At 27.6% G+C, this 24,837-nt stretch overlaps 1 protein-coding gene across 3 annotated transcripts; it reads right to left on the bottom strand.

Moving 5' to 3' along the window:
- Positions 1–798: 798 nt before the first annotated feature.
- Positions 799–24,183, bottom strand: LOC107454734 (transcription factor YY2). 3 transcript variants are annotated; one of them, XM_043042024.3, is made up of 7 exons: positions 23,894–24,181; positions 19,447–19,554; positions 10,131–10,381; positions 9,029–9,301; positions 6,462–6,670; positions 3,893–4,007; positions 799–1,111 (listed from the first exon to the last, which is right to left on the bottom strand). In XM_043042024.3, the coding sequence occupies exons 1-7, from the start codon at positions 23,958–23,960 to the stop codon at positions 890–892; spliced, it is 1,245 nt and encodes a 414-aa protein (XP_042897958.2). In that variant the 5' UTR covers positions 23,961–24,181; the 3' UTR covers positions 799–889. The 3 variants fall into 3 exon arrangements, with proteins under 3 accessions (XP_042897958.2, XP_087015450.1, XP_015927500.1); XM_087159324.1 differs by having other exon boundaries at positions 10,131–10,387; positions 23,894–24,175; XM_016072014.4 differs by lacking the exons at positions 799–1,111; positions 3,893–4,007; positions 6,462–6,670; ... (1 more) ...; positions 10,131–10,381; positions 19,447–19,554 and adding an exon at positions 20,295–23,743 and having other exon boundaries at positions 23,894–24,183.
- Between the last annotated feature and the right edge of the window lie 654 nt (positions 24,184–24,837).

The raw sequence follows: 24,837 nt of genomic DNA, 5'->3' as shown, positions 1-24,837 counted from the left end.
TGCACAAATTTTTTCCCTCTAAAACTTTTAATAAGAAGATTAGTTTATTATGGGAGTGAATTGTTCTTTTACATGAGAAACTTATTTCTATTGCTTCTCATCCTCATTGAAGTTAAGCAGAACAAATACAAAAGGAGTCTTTCCTTCCAGGGACAAATTAAGCAATTTTATAACTCCCCCCTTAGAGAATCTGAAGATAAAGAGATTTTCATGAAAACAATTTTTTTTGGAGAAGTTTAGAAATATAGCATAATCCTTAATTAGGAAATTTGGTTGATTACTGTCCGCATAAACTACGCTCTTTAGGAAAATTAAACTGTGATAGAAGCTAGAAAGCTTCTTATATACAAAAGTTAAGCAAAAAATTTTTTTTAAGTGAAAGATGATTTTGAATAAAGTTACACAAAAGGACATGCTATAGTGTCAGTTTTATAAACAAGAACTTTCTTCAGTGTCTGACCACAATTTTTTTTGTTTCTTTTTGAAATTTAAATTCTTATGTCTAGACAATGAGAAAGGCTCTTGTTTATAGAACTGAAACTATAGTATGTCCATTTCTGTAGCTTTATTTATATTTTATCCACATTGTTTTGCTTTATACATATGTGGCACAAAGTTCACATTATTTATTCTTGTTTGAATAAAGATGGTCACATTCAAATCTGTTCTTTGAATGGTTAATGAAAGACGCAATTTAAATCACACAAAATAGGATTCTTCAGTTAAAAAGTAATAATCCGAGAAAAAAGATGAGTATTTATTTGGTATGTATAATGTTTGTGCATTCATAGTCTTGAAAAAGTTTATACAGAAAATTTTATTAAAATTTCAAACCTTTACCACAACATTAAATACATGTCAAATTTAATTATAATAATATGATACAAAATTAAACCCACGATATATCTTCTTCTGATAAATGCGTTTTAGCCTCTCGAATCGATCTTAATAACCTTTGTCTGGCAACTTGTGGCAAATTCATCCTTATTTTATTAGTAGGCACAACATGCTTATTCTTTTTAATGACTTTGGTTGACTTCAGCTGTTTGTTTTGCTTGGAGCGTACTGCTATGGTTGCACCAGTTAGTGTAGAACCTGTATTTGAAGGTACCTGTAATAAATATATCAGTTAAAAGTTTTAATATAATTGATCAATTGATAATTTTAATCAATATAATTGGCCATTCAGGAATATAGCCAAAATTAAATTACAAGACAGGCAATAAATTAGTACCTAAACTGATATTGAATTGGAAATGAATGGATTGGAAATTTTTTTCCAAATTTAAAAAAACAACCCAATTCTCATTTTATTTAATTTTCATTTTCTCGAACCTCGGAATAAATATTATGAAGATTATTTATTCTTTATAATTTAGTTATTTATAGTATACATTCAAAGCGTATCTGAAAAAGTCTTCGCTCATCTATGACATGAACTGAATGTTAGTTTTATAACTTGTAGCGAATATGTTTGCAAAAAGTTTAAACAAATTTTTTTGAGTGATAGCTTTTTTACTGATTTAAAAACTAAAATCAAAAAGATGCTCAATTTGAAAAAGTGAATGGTGGAATTCATCAAAATGTTTTCTTTAAAGTGAACTGAAACTTTTTGCGGAGAAGGTTATTACTACTGAAGATTTCACAATGAGCATTTGTAAATCTTTGATATGTTTATTGGATCATCAAAACCAAATATTTATTTGCAAAATCCTACATTGCTGTATTTGACAGGAAGTTCCTGGTCACCCATTGTTAGAATCATTGGGATGAGGTGTTCCTTAATTCCACCTTCAAAATTTGATTTCAATGTCCAATATTTCTATCATTTTTAATATGGATATTATTTGTGCCTCTTTTTAATATCAAACAATATAAGAGAACTATTAGGAGTTTGACAAATTGAATCAAAACGTGGCCTCTAAATGTACTATGAGCATTAAAAAATACATCAACAGTGGGCCAAGATCTTTTGCCTCATACCTGCAACAAAAAATGGACGATTGAGATGATTAATGAAAATTGAATATTCGCTATGTAATAGAATGGTACCTTACTGAAAACGGCTCACGTCACCAAGTCAATATATACCACTTAATTTCATCTAATTGCAGATAAGTTATTTTGTGTATACAGAGGAGTGAACAGAGATAGCTGTTCTCGCACAGACTTTAACCCCTTCCTTCTCGCTTCCATGATATTGATGGGCTGGAGTGCTCAGAGTATAACTAATTCATTAACGCGCCAATAAGAATAAAACTAATTCATTTCTTTTGCCCGGTAAACATTTTATTTCTAATTTTACACACCAGATGGCAGTACCAGGATATTTTTAAGGTAATTGCAGATAGTTTATTTTAAACTAGATGTCATTAGATTAGATGATAGGCATTTTTATGGCCGTTTTCTTGAAAATTAACCAATCGTTAAGGGGTTAAGTGATATTAAAATAAGAATCAGCAAATGTATCTTCAAAACACTGCACATGGCATTACATTTTCTGTGCTTAGATGTTGTTAAATCAGTTAATACTGCTTCTTACTGTCATCTGTCTCCAGAAATTACACTACAGTATATTATTATTTTATAGTTTTATAGTGCATTTATGCGCAGTCTTTGCTTTGTAATGCTTATGAGGGTTTGAATACAGCACTATACCTTCCAAAAAAATGTTGGAAATAAAAATGTTTTTATATTAGAGTTTAAGACATAGTAACACTTTTAAAGCAATATTCAACTAATTTTGGAACTTCTGTGGATTTTATAAATTTGTGTGGGTAGTAATTTTGGATAGGTAATTTATTACTATAAATTTTCCTGCTTTAAGATATTTATTTTTTCAACAGGAAAGTATTGATTTGGATGCAACTGAAAATTTTTCTTATCAGAAATTACACAAAAAGAAAGACATTCATCAAAAATATATAAACAGAAAATTTTTTATTATAATGCACATTACAGAATCGTATTGGTAAAATTTTGAATAAAAAAAGCCAAAATTCTTTAATAATGATGTCTATATTTCCCTTAAAACAAAGGTTTTATTATATAAATCTCTTTTAAGATCAATTTTAACATATGCTTGTGAAACCTGGACCCTATCTTGTACAGATGAGGCTATGTTGGGTACCTTTGAGAGAAAGGTCTTGAGGAGTATTTTTGGTGGAATTCAAAAAAATCGTATGTAGCTTAGAAAATCAATTCTAGAGCTTTATCACTCATATAATTAACCTGATATTATTAACTTTATTAAACGACAACGAATAAAATGGGCAGGCCACGTTATCAGAATGGACGAAGACCGTACTACAAAAAGAGTTTCCAATGCAAGACCAGTTGGCACACGAAAAAAAAGGCAGGCTGAATTTGAGATGGATAGATGGCCTAGAGAAAGACCTTTTGGTCTTAAAAACTAAAAATTGGAAAACACTAGCAGAAAAAAAAGAAAGAAAAAAGGTTAGCCTGGAAAAAACTTCTTGAGAAGGCCAAGGCCCACCCTGGGCTGTAGCCATTGATGATGATATTTCCCATATTTTAATTGGGTTCTAACCTTATATCGAAAGATACGACCAAGTTCCCTCAAAATATCTCAAATCAGTTTATTTTTTAAAATTTAGTTGAATATTAAATATTCATAATTGAAAGGGTGAGTGGATACTATTTTCATGATATTCTTGTTACTTCTGTAATAATCATTTAAAATAAATAGTTTTCATAATCTAATTTATAGTTATTTTCTGTTTTGTAAATAAAACTTTATAGTTATGACTGTAATGAATTCGCATCAGCACTTAATTAAGACCTTCAGCTCGTAAATTAAAGATACTTATGAGCAGAATGTATTGTAATAATTTTTACTAAAAAGACACAATAGTAAATAAATGAACCTTACTTTAGTTTGTTTTGGGTTGACTTCTTTTTCAAAGTGTGGAGTATCTTTTGCTTGGTTACCATTGAGATGACCGCTGATCTGACTGTCAAATCTTTCTATCAGCTTTGCTTGCTTTCTGGGAAGAGGGATAATTTTGAAGTGAAAAGGCTTTTAGTGAATTACAAACTTTAATTTTTTGGACAACTCTGCCAATATCTTTCAAAGTTGTTACATTTAAAATGCTTTGTTTTAAATATGTTTAGAAAGTTGAATAAAAAAAACATACCCACAGAAAGATGCACAGGACCGCCGTATGTTTATTAATTTGCATTACAATTTGCGTAAATATGGATCATTACAAGGTAATAGGCATAGTGAGGGTAGGCCAAAAGGGAGTCGAACTGCCAGCATGGAACAAAAAGTGTTGGGGACCGTTTGAAAGCACCCAAGTCCCATGTGCTGTCGTAAGAGGATCTCGGAGTAGTGTTTGCAATGGGAAGGCTTACACCCATACCACCATCGCTCCCCACAGATCATGCTGCGCTTGTGCATTTAGCACAGTGGTACCTAGACCAATGTCCCCAAGATGCGTTCATATATATATACAGTGAAACCTCCATTAAGCGGACATTCAAGGGACCAAACAATTTGTCCGTTTATGAGAGTTGTCCGTTTACGGGAAGGGTACCCTAATAACGAAATTTAACACCGAAAATTGTTTTTAGAATATTCTCAAAGATGTAGAAATAATTAAATAATATCTACAAGGATACTGAAAATATCTACAAGAATATTTATTTAAACAATAAGAAAGATAAAAAAGAATATATAAAGAAGTTTGATATAAATACATAATTCTGGATGTAGCTACAGATAAATAAATATTATTTTCCTATTAGCATAGATACTCAAGTTAGACATATGATACCAAATAGAAGCGTACTGTCCTCAGTCCGTTTCAATTATTAGGTTCACATCCCCTTACACCTACTTATCATTTGATAGGGAACATGGATATTACCTTCTTGGAAAATAAACCTCCCATGATTCACAGAAAAAGTAATGCATACCTGTAAGTCATGAGGACTACAGGGAGAGGATTATTCACAATTGATCAGCTATCAAGTGTCTGAATAAATGTTTCATTTATATAAACACCTCAAAGATTATACTTCTGTTCTCTTTTTTTATCCCAGTTGTGTTAAATACAGTCTTCAAATTGATAAGAAAATTAAAGAAATTTTCAATGGGGAAGAAGCATTGAGAGAAGTCATTTCAGCTTGAGGGGTCTCATAACCTGTGTGGTCCAGATGAAAAGATCAAAAGATGCCGATGTCAGAATTATTTCAGGAGTGCAGTACCATTTTCTCTCCTTTCTTTACAAAGATAAGGCAAGCTGACAGGAGAAAGATTAATTTTTCGGTGGTGAAATAGCTTAACAATATTTTTAGTTATGGATAAGGCAAAAAGTTTTATTTACATGCTTTAAAAATGGGGAAAAGTTGCATTTTTTTATCTTGCAATTTATTTAGAAAAAGTAGTGTCCGGTTTGTAGAGATAAAAAACAACGTTTCAGGATCAAAATGACTGTCCGCGTTGCGGAGAACGTACGTAATGGTCTATTCATAGAAGATTCCCGGGGAATTAAAAATATGTCCGTATTGAGAGGCGTCCGTTTTGCAGGAGTGTCCATAACAGGAGGTTTCACTGTATATATATTATATTTAAAACAGATTTCTTTTTATTGCTTAATACACTTTAAAAACTTTAGTTTATAATGCGTTAAATTAAAAAAAAAATATATAATTATATTGGAAATATTATTAAAAAATAAATCATAAATATAAATTTGAAGTTATATTATTGCTTAAAATTGGTTTTATAATATATAATGTATGCAAATAACACGATTCAAATTTATTTTAAATGGAATAGAAAGTATTAACAACCGAAAAACAGGCCGATACAAATATATACAAAATTGAAACAACAAAATAAATTGTGCTGCCTTATACCTTATTTTAACTACAGGATGGCAAACATTTCTATTTAGAATAACGTTTCTATTTATTAAAAAAAATTTGCCTTACATTAAAATAAAACGTGGTTTAGAAGAATAGGTTTTTAAATTAGGAATTATTAATGTCGTATTTTTTGCAAAAAAAAAAATTCATATTCAATTGCTACTTTTTATATAAAATAAGTGCATTAAAAATTCACTTCGTTCTTTATGCATTTTTGAAAAAATCCAAAAAAGCTATAAGATTTTTAAAATGTCATTTTTCTAGACCAAGTACTAAATCAATTTTGCGAGCTAGAACTTATTTACACAACAATATACAACAAATTGAAATAATTTCATATCTTCATGCTTCATAAATGTCTGAATAGTGGATTTCATACAAAAAAAAAAAACTTTAATTTAAATCAATGATATATATCTTTTAAAAAAGTTGCTCATTTAAATCAATGAACCCTATGAAATATTTAAATAAAACAAAATTTAATCAATCAAAAATTTCATAATATTTAAAAAAATAATTAAAATTCAATTTTAAAATAAATCAAAGGAATACTTTTCAAAACTTACATATGTATTTCTGTCAAATCTTTTGAAATGTCTTTCATCATTCTTTCTTGAGAACTTTTCGTTTCTCTAGTATAACCCTTTTCTGCTAAAGAATTTGCACAATTCTGAGATACTTGATGTCTTGGCCCACATAGAGCTTTGTTATGACTTTTCATTTTTGCAAGGAGATTTTGTATGTTTGCTATCAAATTATGACTCTCAAATGCTGACTGTTAATAAAAATTTATTAAGTTAAAATATGATATAATTTATTATTGTTTTATCACTAAGAAATTTCAAAGCATTAGAGGTTTAAAAAATCTTTTAAAACATATTTTGTAGCATGAGTATTTTAGCCAAGTATTTAAAGAACTGATTATTTTTTATCATCTAATATTATTAACGAAGTTTCAACGATTCAATAAATGTGAATGTGATTTTCATATAATCATAACATTTGTATCTTTTAATAAAAATATCCAATTGCCTCTCAAAATAAGAAAGTATGGACAATTTTACAGGATTCATACTCGAAAAGAAAAGAAAAAATTCCCTGACTTTTTCTGGTAGATTTGTGTAAAATTCCTGTATTTTTATTTTAAAAAAATTCAACAAAATTTATATTTAATTAGAATCATACATCAAATCTCAACTGTAACAAAGCAATAATAAACTATTTTTATTTTTTAAAAAAATAAAGTGATTTTAACTATACCAAATCTGATTAGAAATAATAAATTGTCAGAACTATAAACGTCACAGAAAGGGATAGTAAGCCTAAGATTAAGTCTAATTTTTTAAAAACATTTTATAGATGGATATCACTTTTTAAAAGTCATACCATAAAAAAATATAAATTTATTTGTGAATAAATTAAAAATATTTGTCCATACTGCAGATTAATTTTTTGTGTTATACTAGCATAAATATATTTATAATTTGTTATGTATATTAAATAAATGAACTAGTTGAACAGTATCTTGAGTAAATGAGTTGAATTATTTTAAAAATATTTGTCCATACTGCAGATTAATTGTTTGTGTTATACTAGCATAAATATATTTATAATTTGTTATGTATATTAAATAAATGAACTAGTTGAACAGTATCTTGAGTAAATGAGTTGTGTATCTTGAGTAAATGAGTTGAATTATTTTAAAAATATTTGTCATTACTGCAGATTAATTGTTTGTGTTATACTAGCATAAATATATTTATAATTTGTTATGTATATTAAATAAATGAACTAGTTGAACAGTATCTGGAGTAAATGAGTTGTGTATCTTGAGTAAATGAGTTGAATTATTTTAAAAATATTTGTCCATACTGCAGATTAAATTTTTGTGTTATACTAGCATAAATATATTTATAATTTGTTATGTATATTAAATAAATGAACTAGTTGAACAGTATCTTGAGTAAATGAGTTGTTTCGTATATGTTTAAAAATATAGGACAAGCACTAGATTTTTCATTAAAAATAGAAAGGATTAGAATCAAGTTCTAAGTACTAATAAATTAATAATTAAAAAATTCTCATAAAAAATTAAAAATACAGCTAAATAATATACATATCCATATATATTGTCCTCAATTCAAGTAAGGAAACATTTAGGTATTTATTTTACTTTGATAAGACATTAGGAGAGTTTTGTGCACATAAAAATGAATACAGACAAATAGAAAATACAAAATTTTAGTCCAAATATACCTAGAAAATATTGTTATTTGTGTCACTAAATAAAGTGGGTTATTAAATATATTGGGTGTCTCAAGAATGACCACCAATGATTTGAAAACATTTTGTCATTTGATTCACATTAATAAGAAGTTAGAGAGTTTCATGTTTATAAAAATGAATATAGATAGATAAAACATACTAAATTTCAGTCCAAATACACCTTAAAAATATTGTTATTTGTGTTAATAAATAAAGTGGGTTAATAAATATATGGGGTGTCTCAAGAATGACATGATTTGCTGTTATTTGCTTCACATTAATAAGAAGTAAGGAGAGTTTTGAGAGCATGAAAATGAATATGGACTAATAACACACACTAAATTTTAGTCAAAATATACCTGAAAAATATTGTTTTTCGTTTTACTAAATAAAGTGGTTTACTAAATATTGGGTGTCTCAAAAATAACACGACATGCAGCAGAAAATAATGCTTTATAGTTTTTTTAGGCAGCTGTGGATGAGATTTGTCACTAATTTTGAAACTAGGTGATATTAAAACATTATCCCAAGCAGAAAGCAGCAAACTTTTTGTTTACCTTCTATCACTATATATCTTATTATCTGTCATATATAATCGCTATCTCTAACCTGTTATCTTCTTAACTGTCAGCTATCTTCTTTCCATTAAAAAAAAAAATATATTTTTCAAATTGTCAGCTATTTTTAGGATTCTTAATAAACAATAACAATACGAATGCAACTAAGTTTGATATTAAGTATACAAATGATCATTATGATTATTTGTCATTAATAATGATATCAATATAGAATAGTACACTAAAAAAGTGGTAAAAAATATTTTCAATAAGGTCTTCTTTTAAAAAATTTATAAGGAAAGGTTAGTTACCCCTCCTAAAATAAAAGGGACATCATTAATGTTTAAATGATAGTGCAAAGGAATATCTCTTGAAGAAGGTGGGGCACTTTCACTAGGTAACTGATCTTGACTGTTGATAGCATCCACATTTCGGGCACTTTCACTGGGTAATTGACTATGATTGTTGATAGCATTTGAGGCATTTTCACTAAGTAACTGATCATGACTGTTGATAGCATCAAAATTTGAAGTTGATACTTCTTTGGCAGGTGCAGTAGGCTCAGAAGCAGAGCAGGTAGTACACTAGCGGAAGAAAAGAATATTTTATTAAACACCTAAATAAGAACAACAAAACTGCTGACCTGAAATAGAAAAATCTGGTAGACTTAAAGGTAGAATAATAATTTTATACAGACTATAGAAAGAGAAATAAACACCATAATATATATTCTGGTATTTCTTATGATCAATAAATGAAACTAAAACATAAAAAAGAGAATTACCTTAAACACTAAGAATATTTTAAATTTGTGATTGACAAAATGGAATTAATTGTCAACTTTTTTGATAATGTTTTACCTTTTAAGAATTTTTTTATTTTAGAATACATAAAATAATTTAAAAACAAAAATAAATAAAATTTAAAGAATAAAAATTCAGTTAATTACAATAAGAAATTAGCATTTTTTTCTCATTTAGTTTAAAATTTATTTGACATTATACACATTTCTTTATTTATTAGTACAATTACTTAGTTAAATTTTCAAGTAAAAAATGACCTCAATAAAAAATGGATATTTTGATAGGTTTTTTTTCCTATTTGCATAAAAGCCAGTAATATTTTTTGATAAAAATTAGGGTGCCAGGAGAAACAGTCAAAATTTAGTAGTTTACTGGAATATCTATTAAATTTGAGTTGTCAGTATCTGACAGCTCATATTGATGTTCAATTTCAACAGCAGTGGATTCTGTTCCATCGCTTCTGGTGTTCCTAAACTTTAACCTTAAATATACTGAAATATCTAGTTGAGTTGACAGCTATGAAAGATAAGCTCAAATTAATAATAATAAAAAAGATCAAAAATACATAATCAGATATCAAATTATTTTCATATGGTTAGTTACTACTTACAGTTTCTTCTGTATGAGATGTGGCTGATTTTGAAAATTTTGTTGGCATAATTTCATGCAAGCTCATTCCTGTTTGAGTTTCTTTGCAACAATTTTGTATCTCAGTGTAATCAGTATCAGACAGCTCATATTGATGTTCAATTTCAGAAACAGTGTGCTCAGCTTCATCATCTCTGGTACTTCTAAACTTCAATCGCACATATTGAAGTTGTAGAGATAGTAATTTTAATCGGACATCTGATAAAGTAATATCTGGAACTAAATTTTTGTTTAAAAAAAAAGACATAATTCATTAAAACTCGGATACACAAATTATTCAAGCTTAAAATAAGCATACTATAAATTGAAGGAGAGCAAAAAAGATAATATGCTTCACAACAGTAAACAGCAGGGGCTAAATAAATTATAAAAAAATTTTTAATGCTAATCTATCTGATTAAATGAAAATTTTATTATTGAAAAAATGTTAATATCATCAATAAAATGGACTTTTTTGGAAAAATGTGAAAAAAATTAATGACCAAATTTTTGTTATACAAAGCAATACGTCCTTAGAAAAATAAACTGCATGTAAAAGAAAATCTGCCTAAGTGTTATAACATGTCCAATACGCCAAAAATAGTAGAGAAGATGCGAAAAAATTTAAGATGTATCCCCTGTGAAGCATAATACTCCAGTGCGCAAAGTAAAAAAAAAAAAAAATAAATAAATAAATAAATTTTGCCAACATAAGTGTGCCAGCAAACTTATGTTGGCAAAATTATAACCAAACTTTCATTTTTCTTCGTTAATAGTAGGTGAAGAGAAAATTTGAATAATCCTGAAAATTAAATATTGTTATATTTACTTGATAAGCCTTGGTTGTTGAATTACAACTCTGCTTGTTTTGAAATATTCTGTTTTATCGATCGATAGAATCATCATAAATATGAATAAAGAAGTAGAGAATGTATAATTTAAATTTTCCGCTTTCAGTAATAGAACCCAGAAAAATGGAAGTCATGGGTCCTAAAGACCCGTAGTTTCCAAAATCACTGCATATATACATGGAATCGCTGTATATATGCATAAATATTTTCTCTATAAGCAATAAACACTATCTTTGAGATAGAAATTATGTCGAATAAGAACTGAAATTTTATTAGGCTAAGAGATTTTATATTACAAAAGTACATATTTTATAAATGAAAGCCCTATTTTGAATATGTGCTCAAAATGCAACAGAATATAATTATTCGAAAAGCTGAAATACTCGTATCCTACTAGTGATTGAGTTCAAAAACTGATTTATATAGAAAGCTTAATTTTTAAAATAAATTATCACAAACACTCTGAATAATGTTGAATTGAAAAAGTTACATTTAAAAAATAAATTGAAAACAAGAAATTGTTAAAAAAAATATTTTGTACAAATTCATATTCTAATTTGAATAAACTAACAGAATATAAACATAATTTTTTACAAGAAATAATTGTTAAACATAATACTATTTACTTGGAACCTAATTGTTACCATGAATAGATTGGTTATTTTCCAGGTCTGTCTGGTTTTCTCAGGTTTTGGGTAAAAAAAAAACCTATGTTTCCTCATACTCCCCAGACTTCTTTTTTGCTTAAATAAAATTCCTCAAATCATCCCCATCAAATTTTGATTAAAATCACCAAGATGCTAGATGGAGCAAATAAACTGCACCAAAGGAAAGGGAGAAAGAAAAAAAAAAAAAAAAAACCTAAAGAAATTTTTTTACATTTGATAAGATCGAAATATTATTTAATTACATAATTTATTTAAAAAAAAGCTAGCTTTTTATTCCCCTTATCAAGCACACACAAAATAAAAAAAGTCACCCAATAGTTGTGCATAAGAAAATAAGTTACATAAATGAAACATGTTTCATATTCACTATTTTTCTAGTGCATTTTTCATCAGTTTTAAAGTAACATGCAGAAAAGGCTTGCGCTTGTCAGTAGTACTTAATAATTCTGATATTATTTCTTTGTAAATAAGTTAATTTTTGGTTTACTGATTATTGAGAAGTACATTCACATGTTCTCATTAAAATGTATTAGAAAAATAGATTCAGTTTCACATAAAAATTCAACTCTGGGATATATTTTGTGAACAATACCTAGAACATACTTGCCTCCACAATAATTTTCCAAAATTTCAAAATTTTTTAAAAGTAATTTCTTTTTTTTCTTCCAAACCCTTAAAAAGCTATTTTTTATTTAATAAAAAATTAGTTTATACATAATTTAATGAAATAATTTTAATAATTATCACGTTTATGTAAGTGTTATCTTGATTTTTTCAAATCTGTCAAAATTTGAACTCAATAATTTAAATAAAACAAAATTGTTAAATTATAATTATTTGTAATTTATGTAAAATAAATTTTTTAAAAATTATAACTATTTTCTATCTATTTAGTAATCATTTTTCGAGACACTTAGTGTATACTGCTATCAAGTTTAAGTATTTTTCTTTTTCATTAGCCAGGTGCAAGTAAATTCAACCAATTTTTTTGTATCTTTTAATTTTATAAAAAGGACCATTCTGTTTCATGTTTTAAAAAAAAGATAAAATTAAAAAAGTTGAATTTACTTGCCCCTAGCTAACTGAAAAGTACTATTTTTTAAGTATTGTTTTAACTCATTTTTATTTTATAGCATTAAACAAATTACAGCAAGTTTTAAAACTCCAGATTTGTATTCTTATTTATCCCAAGTATAAATTTGTAAGTAAAATTTTATGGATTAGTTATGTTTAATATTATTAAAATTTTAAATCAATACAGTTCCGTTTCATACAAGATATCCTTTCCTTATAATTATTTCTATAAGTAGTGTACATTTTTTTTAGACATGTTCTAGCAAAGTGTGTTTGAAATTAAATTTCATTATCAAATAGCTTTTAAGAATTTAGCACTGCATTTGGATAACCAGATAGTGTTGGATGCATAAAAATATAAAAAACTGGCTGTTAATATGAAGAAAAAAAATAATCTCCAGTTTTATGAGTATTCTTTTATCTAAGAATTACACTGTTAAATTATAAATACCCAAGATGATAGATATGATTTTTTCAAAACTTTTTCAGGTATAAGTCAAAATCAAAAAGATTTATTACATTTTGAATGCTCTGGGCAAAATGATCATGTCACTTAATTACAAGCCTGGATAAATTTATATAAATACTATTTCATTATGAATATATTTTGAGATAATCAGAATATTAATACATTTTACAATATTTTTCAATCACCCAACTGAGTTTTATTGAGGGGGAAATTGTATTTTTTTAAAATTCCTTCCCTGAATTTGGAATAAACATCACACATAACCTTTAATGAAAACTGATTAGAAACGAGGAATTTCGACAAGGCTCAGTTAATTTTAAGAACATAAAACACGAAAATTGAGACTTTTGATTGTTTCCCAATATGCCTTGAATGCAAAACAGTATCTTCTGTACCTTTCAACTCTGCTGTGATCAATTTATTCTTTCTTAACTGTCAGGTTTAGTAAAAGAATAAAACACTAAAAATTACAGTTAAAAAATAAATGTTTTTTTAAATATTTAATAAATATGGTGCATTTACTATTGAATCTCTGTTCTTGAATGCATGAAAATTGTTAGAGAAATCCACTTTGATACATGAAATACATTTATGAATAATATTGAGTGAAGAAAAATTGAACCAATGATTTGCACTCCACCAGTGCTTAGCGATGGTCGATGATAGTTCTGATTATATAGCATTGTTGTTCCTTAAAATAACATTTCAATCCAATTTAAGTTAAAAAATTTTAACAGTAAATTTTCTTGTTTTGTTTGTTGATATAACATGTCAATATGTATCATATCCATTCTTACTATCCCTGCCATTTATTCAGCTAATGAAGGTCCAGATGACTATTGATGTAAAATTCCTAAGTTTTAATGATTAAGTGTTAACACTCATGAACATTTACACAATGAATATTCACCAAGGTTAATATTCCAGGGTTCATGCTCTACTTTAGAAATAAAATTCAAGTACTTTTCAAGGACTTTTAAAGACTTATTATAAAATTCTCAAGGACTTAAATTTTAGTAAAAGATAGACTAAAATTTCACATTTTAAACTAAAATGTTTTGACGATAATAGTTAGTTGATGATAAATGCTAGACGATAATAGCAGTACTGAAAAATAAGACTACCATTGCTCTCTTGATTTCGGAAAGTGATCTAAGTATAAAAAAAGCAAGGGTGATTGGCATCAAGTCAAGAATAAAATTCATGATTCATAAAAACGTCAGATTTGAACTTTGCAAAAGGCCTATTTTAAGCTAGGTATACAACCTCTGAATAAGCAAAAATTCGGGCAGGACGGGGGGGATGTTCTATATAATACTGTGATATCAATTAGATATTTAAAAACAACTCGGCCGGGAGATTTTTATTTAATATTTAAAGTGGCAGAAGCATTTGGACAGTGAAATTTAAATTGTTCTTAAATATAATTTTGAAATTATGACCACTTTTCTATTAAAGAAAATTAATCAATTATTGGCTGTTGCGGCTTAATTATCATTTTAAATTTATTACGGGTCAACCATTTTGAATTGAATCAGTTGCCAACTTTCACCTCAATATCTTCTGATAGATTCTTACTAACAATTTTGGTCACTTTGACTGTGTTAATTAACCACTCATACTTGAATTAATTTTTTTTCCAGTAGCATCGATCATACGCACTTGACATGGTCACATGAACACGAATCGTAATGAGTAGTTTTCAAATAGAGTATAAATACGAAAATCGATGTTTGATATTACAACATCGATGTTTGATATTGCAACATCAATGTTTGATATTGCAAAATGCCTGAATACGAATAGCGACATTGGATTTTAAACTTGCGGAAAAACTAATCGCGATATTGGGGTTTAAAAACGCTTAAGTACAAATTGCGATATTAGATTTTTAAATTGCTTTAATGGGAATTGCAAGTACAATTTTTGAATCACGCGAAAACGAATCGCAACACATAGCTTTTAAATCAGTTTAATACGAACATCGATGATTGATATTAAAACTGCCTGAATAAGAATCGAGATTTTGTCAGAATCTGGCGCAATTACCAATATTTAAAATTCCTAAAATCAGTCAAACATACATAAAATCCTAAAATCAAACAGTACATGTCATCATCTGAAAGGCGGGAAAGTCATTCTCTCACACTTACGTGCGTCAAAAAGTTAAACACAGAAATGCTGGAAATAGGGCTGTTTTCCTGAGTTTTTTATACTTTTCAAGGTCATTTTGAATTTTTCAAGGATTTAATATCATTTTCAAGTACTTCTAGGGGCCCTTGAAAATCAAAATGAAATTCAAGTACTTTTCAAGGCTTTTTCAAGGCCGCGGGAACCCTGTATTCTAATTTTTAGGTATTAATAAATTTATTTGAAAATTTTGTGATTATGCATTTATTAAGTTTTATAAATTGATTATTAACCTTGATTATGTTGTAGTTATATTGATTTATTATTAAAATTGATTAAGTTGTAGTTACAATGAATAAGATTTTACCAAAAAGAAAAACTTCTTAAGTTGAATTTGTAAACAATAATTTAAACAATTTTACTTAGAATGGTTAAATTCTTTATAAATTCACATTTCTGTTCATATTATATCCTGCAGTTATATTTTGTGATTCTAAAACTGACTAACAAACTACGAAAATGCCAGAAATATACTTCTGAAGTGCAAAAATTTAATCAAGTTATAAGCGATTTCTTTTAAAAAGTTAATTGCATATTACAAAACACCAAAGTTATTTTCTCTATTTACAAACAATATAAGGCGTTTTTGAAGCCATGTAAAAGCTTATATTACAAATCGTTTCCTCACATGCCCAACTCCCAAAGGGGATTAAGTTAGATTTTAATGCTAATTTTCCAATACAGTAAAATTCTTTTGTAAAATAATAAACGCACAGAAAATTTCTGTAAAAAAAATGTTTGTTTTTTTGGTCACTTTATGAAGTGTTTGGATCATTATTCAATAACGCTATGAAGCTAAATTAATTCAACTAAACTGTCAACATAGAAAATGGATTATAAAAGTTTTGTTTTTTCTTTTATTACATAGGATAAATTCAATTCTAGATAATGGAGGTCAACTTAGATAGGTGATAACCTTGAGATTTCTTGGTGCTCAATTAAAAAAAAAAAAAATCTTTTAATAATGCTCAACACTTGCAAAGTTATAAACGAATTACTGTTAACAAAAATGGTGAAAGGAACATTTACACTCAAATCAAGTTTAATATGACACTAATTTTAGAGTAGAAAATCTCAAACAGTTGGCCCTCTGTTTAACAAGGCTACTAAATCGGAAAAAAATTACTTTTAAGGAAATTTCTTTTAATTCAAACTCACCTTTAGAAATATTTTAAAGTCATCAAGACTTTATGATTAAAAATATAATTAATGGCACCTTTATTTAGGAAAGTAAATATCTATTTATTCTATATATGTTAAGTATCGAAAAAGTTTGGCAGTTCCTGGATAAAATGCATAAAATGACTGAGATTTTATTGTTTTTTTACGAGTAATGCAACGATTTTATTACTAAGCAACATATTCAATGCTGTTGATCACATATCGCAATAAGCAAAAATTTAAAAAAAAAAGTCAATTCACACAGTGTTCGAAACCATTTGTTGTTCACTAGTTCGAGAAGATAAAATTCCCCTTGGACCTTTATAAAATAGTAGTCTATAAGACCACGAATGCATCTGCCTTGAATTGATCATAGAATAGACACAAGTTCATCTGTTTGGAATGGTATGATAAAGGTTACGGAGTAATGGAATAATTTTATGTGGCAATCCTGCAACATTCATCCTGTTTTCACTTTTGAGGTTTATAGACCTATTTATTTACAATACAAAATGCAATTTTCAGAATTAAGGGCTTTAATATTTAAAAAAATATATATATATTAAATAATAAAGAAAAGGATATCCCGTATGAGTAAATAAGTGAACTGTAGGATTTCAAAATCAGTGGTAGGCAAATTATAAATATCTAATGAGACAATGAAAAAAATTGGATAAATATGACAACCAAAGGTGACATGTTCAGGGGGTGCCAGCTCCAGAAGTCATAAAAGCAACCTTTTCTATCGAGAGACCAAGACAAAAATTGCCCTCTCTGTACCCCAAAGTCAAAGAAAAGAATACATAATATACAATTTAAAATACAGAAGAATACAATATAAAATACAGAAGCCAATAAAGAAGAGTAAAAATTCTTTTTATTATAGACCTATTTTTTCATTGTCTCAATTCCTTTTGGATACACTTCTGCTAAGCGTGTTTTTCCATTGGAAGTATTATTATTTTTAATTGCTTTAAAATTTTGAATTTTTCACTTAATATATTATTAATGGCTAGTCTGATGAGGGAAATAACAAAATATAATACACAGTATGCATTATTTAATATTAATGTAATTTTTCTGAATTTTATTTGGATATTAGCTGCTAGCATGGATAAGAAATAATCCAGTAGATTTCACAAAATATAAATTTCATGATAATTGTTGCATCATGTAATAAATATTTTATGCATAGGGAATTTTTATAGACATCAAAATGGAAAACTGTAATATTTTCCAGTCATGATTGACATTAAACATACTTAAAATTTTATGTATTATGTTTACTCATAATTTCGAATATTAATAGGCATTTAATTCATCAAACATAATTAACAGATTTTCTTAATTAATTTAAAAAGAGAGCTCTGAATAAAAATAAATGGAACATTTTAGAAAAAAAAAAAAGAGTTTTGAATTGATTTCTATAAACGAGGTTCACTTCATTATGTAGTTACACTTATTTAATTATTCAAGCAAGCAATAGTCGTTACAAAAATTCTATTTCAATAGGGATTTTTTTAAGAAACTTACTCAATTTTAGGGAATTTTCTAAAATGCACAAAAACCAGGAGAATTTTAAATAAACCAGTAGAAACTACCAAACTCCAGTAGAGTTGGCAGCTATGTAAGACCAATCCATTTTAATTTGAAATAAACAAATGTGATGTTAGGAAGCATGAAGATGATTTTAAGTGAACAAATAAAATTAAATTTTAAGCAGACCAGTGCTATTGTTTGTGGACCAGTACATAATGATGCTTATTGGTCCAAAGGAACAATAACTTCTTCATAATTTTTAATGCTGTTCACATACTTTAAATTTATGTAAGTATCTTTATCACTAAAAATTACAAAAAAAAAAAAAAAAAATTTTAAACATACATACCTTTTTAAATGCTTTTGAAAATCTTTTTGGTTTGCCTTCCCAGTAAATAAATTTTCTAAGTTTGTACTGACAAAATAGAATTAAGTCTGGATTTTCGTTATGTGGCTAAATATTCATTCACAGGTCACATCTCAGTGAGATACTGTTAATTGATGCAGAGCAAGGAGTCTCAAAATAGTAAGTGCGCCAAAAACATCGATAAAGTGAGCCAATGGGTGAGTTTGGCGAAGTTCCCTCTTGCTGTAGGGGTTGCACCCATTTAGGAATCAGTAGAGAGTATTGCAATCTTAACTTTTTCTTCCGGCTTTACAATATTTTGTATCAATATTATCAAAAGAAGGAAAAACTTCTTAATAATCTTGAATATGTTCTTAACTATTTTAAAGTACAAAACTAAGTTTCTGGATTGTCTATAAATAAGCTTTGCCACCTTTTACTAAAACTTTTTAGAACAAGAAAAATTTAATAAAAAAATTTGGTGTTTGAAAATAATATAATTGAAACATTACTGAAATTAGCTATTTTAGCACAAATTAAGATATATGCTTCATTAATACAGTATTTTGTATATGTTTAGTCAAAAGTAGTGTTATACTCTTTTTTGGTTTATAAGAGTTTAAAAAAATTTTTTTTTAAGGAATCAACCATAAATTAAACTACAAAATGGCCGATATGGTAAAGTTTTGAGGGCTGCATACAAACTGTGCAAGGAAATGTGATTTATAATAAAAATACCCAGGTAATAACATTGATACATTATTAGGTAAAAAGTCTGAGAAAATAGTTAGGTGGCCTGACCTATCAAGATAAAACACAAAAGCTGGAGAAAATTTATGACTCACAATTTTAGGCTTAACTTAAATTTAACAATAAGTTAAGTAAACATTTTGAAAACTATTAACTGTCTTAAAAAATTAGTATAAATTATTTGCATGTGGTATGTAACTTTCAATGTTGCAAAAAGTTTACTAAAATTTTATAATTATTGAAACTCTCACCTTCAGTATCAGTACTTCCACTTTTTGATGACATTTCTCTTTCAGAATTTCTTACCTGCTTAAGACGTTTAATTTTGGTCTCCAGTTTTTGAAGAGCTTTTACGATTCCTAACAGAAATATTAGCTATCAGAAATTAAATAAAAAAAGGCAGACAAAATAATAATAATAAAGAAACCAATGCTTCTTTAACCTTTTGCTCTTGAAACCTCATGTTGTACCTGGATGCACTGAATGGAAGATAATTTTCTGGGGATATATGTACAATATCTGGGGATATATGCAATCTTGTATGTACAATGTAGATTAAAGCAAAAGGTTAAAAAGGAAACCATTTAGTTCTTGAAAAAAAATTACATAATTCAAACTGCAGTTCTCAATTTAAATTTTCTGATTATAAAAATATTTTAAGAAAAGTTTTCAATAAGATAACCATAATTTTTATTGTTAAATAATTAACTTTATAAAAATTACTAAGATAAATAATACTTTTACTTAAAGTTTTATTATCGTTGGTATTAAAAATCAACTTAAGGTGCAAACTTTGTGTAAAAAAATAAATAGCTATTACTGAACAATGAGAAAGAATTACTAAAAAAATTGTTGTAAAACATACTTCTTTTAAATTTTAGCAACCATCCAAAAATTAGTAAGAAAAATTTACTGACTGAACTACTAAAATGGTCAAACCTAGCCTAAAAATAACTAAGGCCTTACCAAAACAATTTTAACCCGTTTGTACAAGATTTAAATTTAAAATGAGGTACTTTTCTTATAATATAAATAGGTTAACTATCATCATGAAATGAAATTTTTTTTAAAAAATCAATATAGTACTCATAAAGACAAGTCATTTGAAGATTTTTATTTCATAATATATTACCCATACATAATAAAATTTTTAATAGAGAAATTAATAAAAAATAATTACCAAGTTTAGGCTATAAAAAATTTAGTATGATTTAGGAAAAAAAAATAAATTTACAGCAAATATTTATATCAAAAGAATTTAAAGAAGAAAAAGGAGCATTATCACAACACTTCAAACATGTTAACAAAAATTACAACCAATATGGCATTAAATTTGCAATATGCAAAAAAAAAAAAAAAAAAAAAAAAAAAAAAAAAAAAAAAACATATATACAACAAAGAAAAAGCCTATTAATTGGGCTTTTTTCTTATTTTACATTGCAAATACACATAATTACAAATCAGTTGCAAACATATCTCTATGTAAAAAGTCAAAATAGTTCTATAGATCGTAATTTACAGTATGTATCAGATATTTAGAGACTATCTGTATCATTTAAATAGGCTATCTTAAGATTATACATAGTATAAACATTCTTCCTTATACAAACATTCCTTTATTTACATCGCTAGATTCTGTAAGTGATAAATATACATATGTATAAAGTCACTCAAAATAAAGAAATAAAACAGTACTTAACTGTTAATGATACATAGTAACATTTCCTACCATTTGGATGATGCACTCATTTCAAAACCAGCTACCCAGTTTAAATTCAATTGAAAAAAAAAAAGAGATTAAAAAAAAAAAGTTTTAATGCCTTAATCAATACTTATCAAAAGCTGTTTTTAACAGAAAATTTTTCTTTAGCTTTTATCATTTTCAAAAATTGCTATTGCTATATTGTATTGCTAATATTTAGAGAATTGGTGATTTTTATTCAACTAAAATCAACAAAAAATAATTATTCTGACTTTTTATATCAAAATATTTTTTTTGCAAAGTATTTAAAAACACTTATATGCCCATGTTTTTTTTCTTTAACCCAAAATTTCAAATTTTTTTTAACTAAATTTATGCATATTTATCTCTTTTAAAGCTGGCTCTGAAACCAAACAACCCACTTGTTTCGAAAAAATAATAAAACCCTTTCATTTAATAACATTTCAGTTATAGAATTTAATATACTATGATAAATTAAATCTATTTAGTTATGGCTACAATTATGTGTTCGTGTCAACTATAATCACTTAGGCAAAGGTGTAACAGCCCCTTGCACCAGCAATAAATTCAAATTATATATGAATATATATATTCATTTGTTCAAAGGTGGTTAAGAATAAAACTCTTTTAGTACACCCCCTTCTGTGATTTCTTTTTTAGTGTCTCAAGCTCAAGCAATGCGGCCTTACTGCAATTGGTGCTAAAAGTTGGCAACCATTTTGACAATTAAGCAAATATTTCCCAGCCCTCTTAATTTTTTCAGAAAAATACCTTTTTACCAGTATGCCTATTAGCAATGGCATTACGACAATGTCAATGAATTACCAAAGAAAACATTTTAAAAAAAATAATAATAATAAAAATTAGCAGTCAAATTTAAAAATTTCCTTGAAAAATTATTTTTCCACTCTGCTTGAAATATCTTAAATGATTATTTTTCCTAATAAAAGTTAAGACCATTTTTATGGATTTAACTATTGTCAAACAATATGTATAGGGAAGAAATTATTTCACAAATTTGTATAAGTTTCACATTTCCAGCACAAATTAATTGAATAGCTCTAAAAAAAAAATGCAGATTTGTTTAAAATCTCTTATAAAGAATATTTCTAACTTAAAAACTAGCAAATAAGATCTAAATATTAATAGCTCATTTAAAACAAACTTAGGTAGAAATTACCTTATCACATATTATCACACAACTAGAACAAAGAAGAATTAATTTTGTATTATATAAACTTTGAAATATTTTAGACTAAATCGAAAAAACTTTTCGACTAAAAGTTAAATTTTTTTTAGCATATCTACCTCTAAATTGTATAGAGAAAATAAACAATATCTACTAACAAAATACTAAAAACTATAGCTTTTAAGACAGTAAATGCATATGCATGTACAAAGCAAATTTACCAAAAAACGCAAAAAGTGCTCGAAATTTTCCACAAGATTTGCATTAGTTATTGAATATATTTTTCTATGAAAATTAATATCAGTTGGAAATTGTCAAAACTAGATAGTCAACACAAATGCTGTTAATTATAAGAAATTAGTATATATAGGTAATATCTATTTCATTAAGGTATTAGTATTTTCATCTGATTAATAATTTAATCATATGTATAAATATATACAGTATAAAATTCTAGCATACAGCATATTTGACAAAACTTTACAATTCACAGATGAATATCAGAAAAATTAATTTTACAACATAAGTGTAGAGAATTACTTAACAAATTATAATATGCCTATATAAATTCAACCAAATACTTCAAATTTAGCTTTCGCGTGAGTAAGAATATGGGATTTGAGATTAGTTGACTGGGCAAATTTTTTGTTACACTCATCAAAAGGACAAACATAAGGTCTGTCGCCCGTATGAATACGCACATGAGTACGGAGATTAAAGTCCAAAGAAAATCTTTTCCCGCATCCTTCAAAAGTACATTGAAACGGTTTTTCTCCAGTATGCACTAACTGATGTCGTTTAAGTTTTGAGCTTTCCACAAATGCTTTACCACATTCAGCACACACATGCACTCTAGGACCGTGAGTATGCAGGTGCTTCCTCATAGCAGAATTATCTCTAAACATTTTGTTGCAACCTTTATGAGGGCAGGCAATTGTCCTAGCAATGTCATCATTCTGTTTACGAGGCTTCATTTTGGCAAATTCCGCTAACTGCTTTGGATCACTTAAATCTACACCTGGTATACCACCAGGTAAAGATTTTTTTCCCGTCATGTATTCGGTATAATCTGGATCAGGTTCAGGATTAGTGGAATCATCTACAGATATACCTTTTTTATTGTCATCATCACTACCAGAGGCCCATACAGTAACAGAAAACTCTCCTTCAAGTGTTTTGATTTGAACTTGTTTACGATCCCATTTGCGGGCAGCTCGTTTATTTTCCGTGAGTTGTTCACCGGTAAGTTTGTTTTTACCAACAAGTTTTTTACTTTTTCTGCCTCGTTTGCTTGTGGGACCAGCACTGGTATCTAGCATTACATCAGTCGCCGACACAGGTATCTGTTCGTAAGCAGACAAACCTTCCGATTCCGAATCAGCACCGACTATTTCCTCTTGAGGTTGAAGAATAATACCTTGGCTAGTAGCATCCAGTAACGGTTGCAAAGATATAAGGGGTTGCTCTTCGGAGACTTCACCAGAAGCACTTACAGTTAATTGGGTTTCAACAGGCATACCGACCAGGATATCGGCGATTTCAACTTCACGAGTGTCCGAAACAACAACTTCGGACGCTATGTCAGTTGATCCCAAGTTACTCATGTTCATATTAACATTAGAACAGGGCACTAGTCCTAAGAGAGTAAAGAAAGTTTAAAAAATTGTTAAAAGTCTTTCAGAAAACCTTAATTGAGATATACTGCAAATTTGAGCACAGAAGAGAGATATATGATTGAAGTATCAGAGTCAATTAAGTCTCTGTTTTTACATTAAATCATACGTACGTTCGCCTTTAGAAGTTTCGAGCCCAGGAACACCATTGAAAACATACAGGCCGTTGTTGAAATCCATTCTACCAGATGTTTTTCTATTTCATTGACAGTTAAACTTCATCAGGAGACATCGAAACTGTCAGAACGATAGCTTTCTTATCTAGTTTATTATCCTTCAGTATAGCAACAATCTTCCACCATTTTCTTTTGGAGACAGTTGCCAAATTTTAAAGAAAAATATTTTATCAACAACATATAACAAAATGGCGGCGATGCATCAGATGCTTTCATTTTAGTTACGTAAAAGAGGAGAACCGGAACTTAACAATAAAAATTTCTTGGCAGCAAATTATAGGGTTATCGTGTTTTGGCTTAAACATTTTAGGTTTATCACCAACTTGGCTTCATTATTATTGTGATTTTCACAATTTATAGTTACTAATTTTAAAGTCTGTTAAAACTGTCTGTTAAGTATGAAGTACCGTAATTTATTTTATTGTATTTATAACTTATTTTTACTTTTTCGAATTCTTCGTCGTTATTTCCTTTAAGGTAAATAAAGTTGAGGAAATAGATTTGAGAAAATAAATTTATAGTAAATATCATTTTTTTTTTCTAAAGAAGAAAGAAACAAAACTCTTTTAACCCTTGCACATGCAGAATTTTTTTTATAAAGAGATGTCTTTTTTTCACATTTGAAGGGTTAAAAATAAAATGCGTATTTTCTTATTTATTTATTTTCGACATTTATTTCAAAGTTTTTCGATTCGATTTTATTTCGTTATTCGTCAAACCATTACAACATTATTGCTAGAACACCTATAGCTCTAAGACAAACTTTCATTTCTTTAGAGAAAGCGGCTCTCAAGATGGGCTTGAGAATAAACGAGAGCAAAACTAAATATTTGCCCTGTACTAAAACAAGCTTCAATAACACTAATTTAGAAATTGAAGAA

The sequence above is a fragment of the Parasteatoda tepidariorum genome, chromosome 1 (genome assembly GCF_982258835.1).
Source record: "Parasteatoda tepidariorum strain Cologne lab strain chromosome 1, Ptep-v5.0, whole genome shotgun sequence".
Classification (NCBI taxonomy): Eukaryota; Metazoa; Arthropoda; class Arachnida; order Araneae; family Theridiidae; genus Parasteatoda; species Parasteatoda tepidariorum.
Note: the sequence above shows the minus strand (reverse complement) of the source record. Positions and strands in the feature narration are given on the sequence as shown.

Excerpts from the sequence above, each read along its gene's own strand:
- LOC107454734 (XM_087159324.1), bottom strand. The coding sequence starts at position 23,960 with ATGGATTTCAACAACGGCCTGTATGTTTTCAATGGTGTTCCTGGGCTC. Across the intron at positions 10,388-19,446 it reads TGGAAGTACTGATACTGAAG|TTCCAGATATTACTTTATCA; the intron begins GTGAGAGTTTCA and ends ACAAAAATTTAG. Across the intron at positions 4,008-6,461 it reads GATTTGACAGAAATACATAT|AAAGCAAGCAAAGCTGATAG; the intron begins GTAAGTTTTGAA and ends CCCTCTTCCCAG.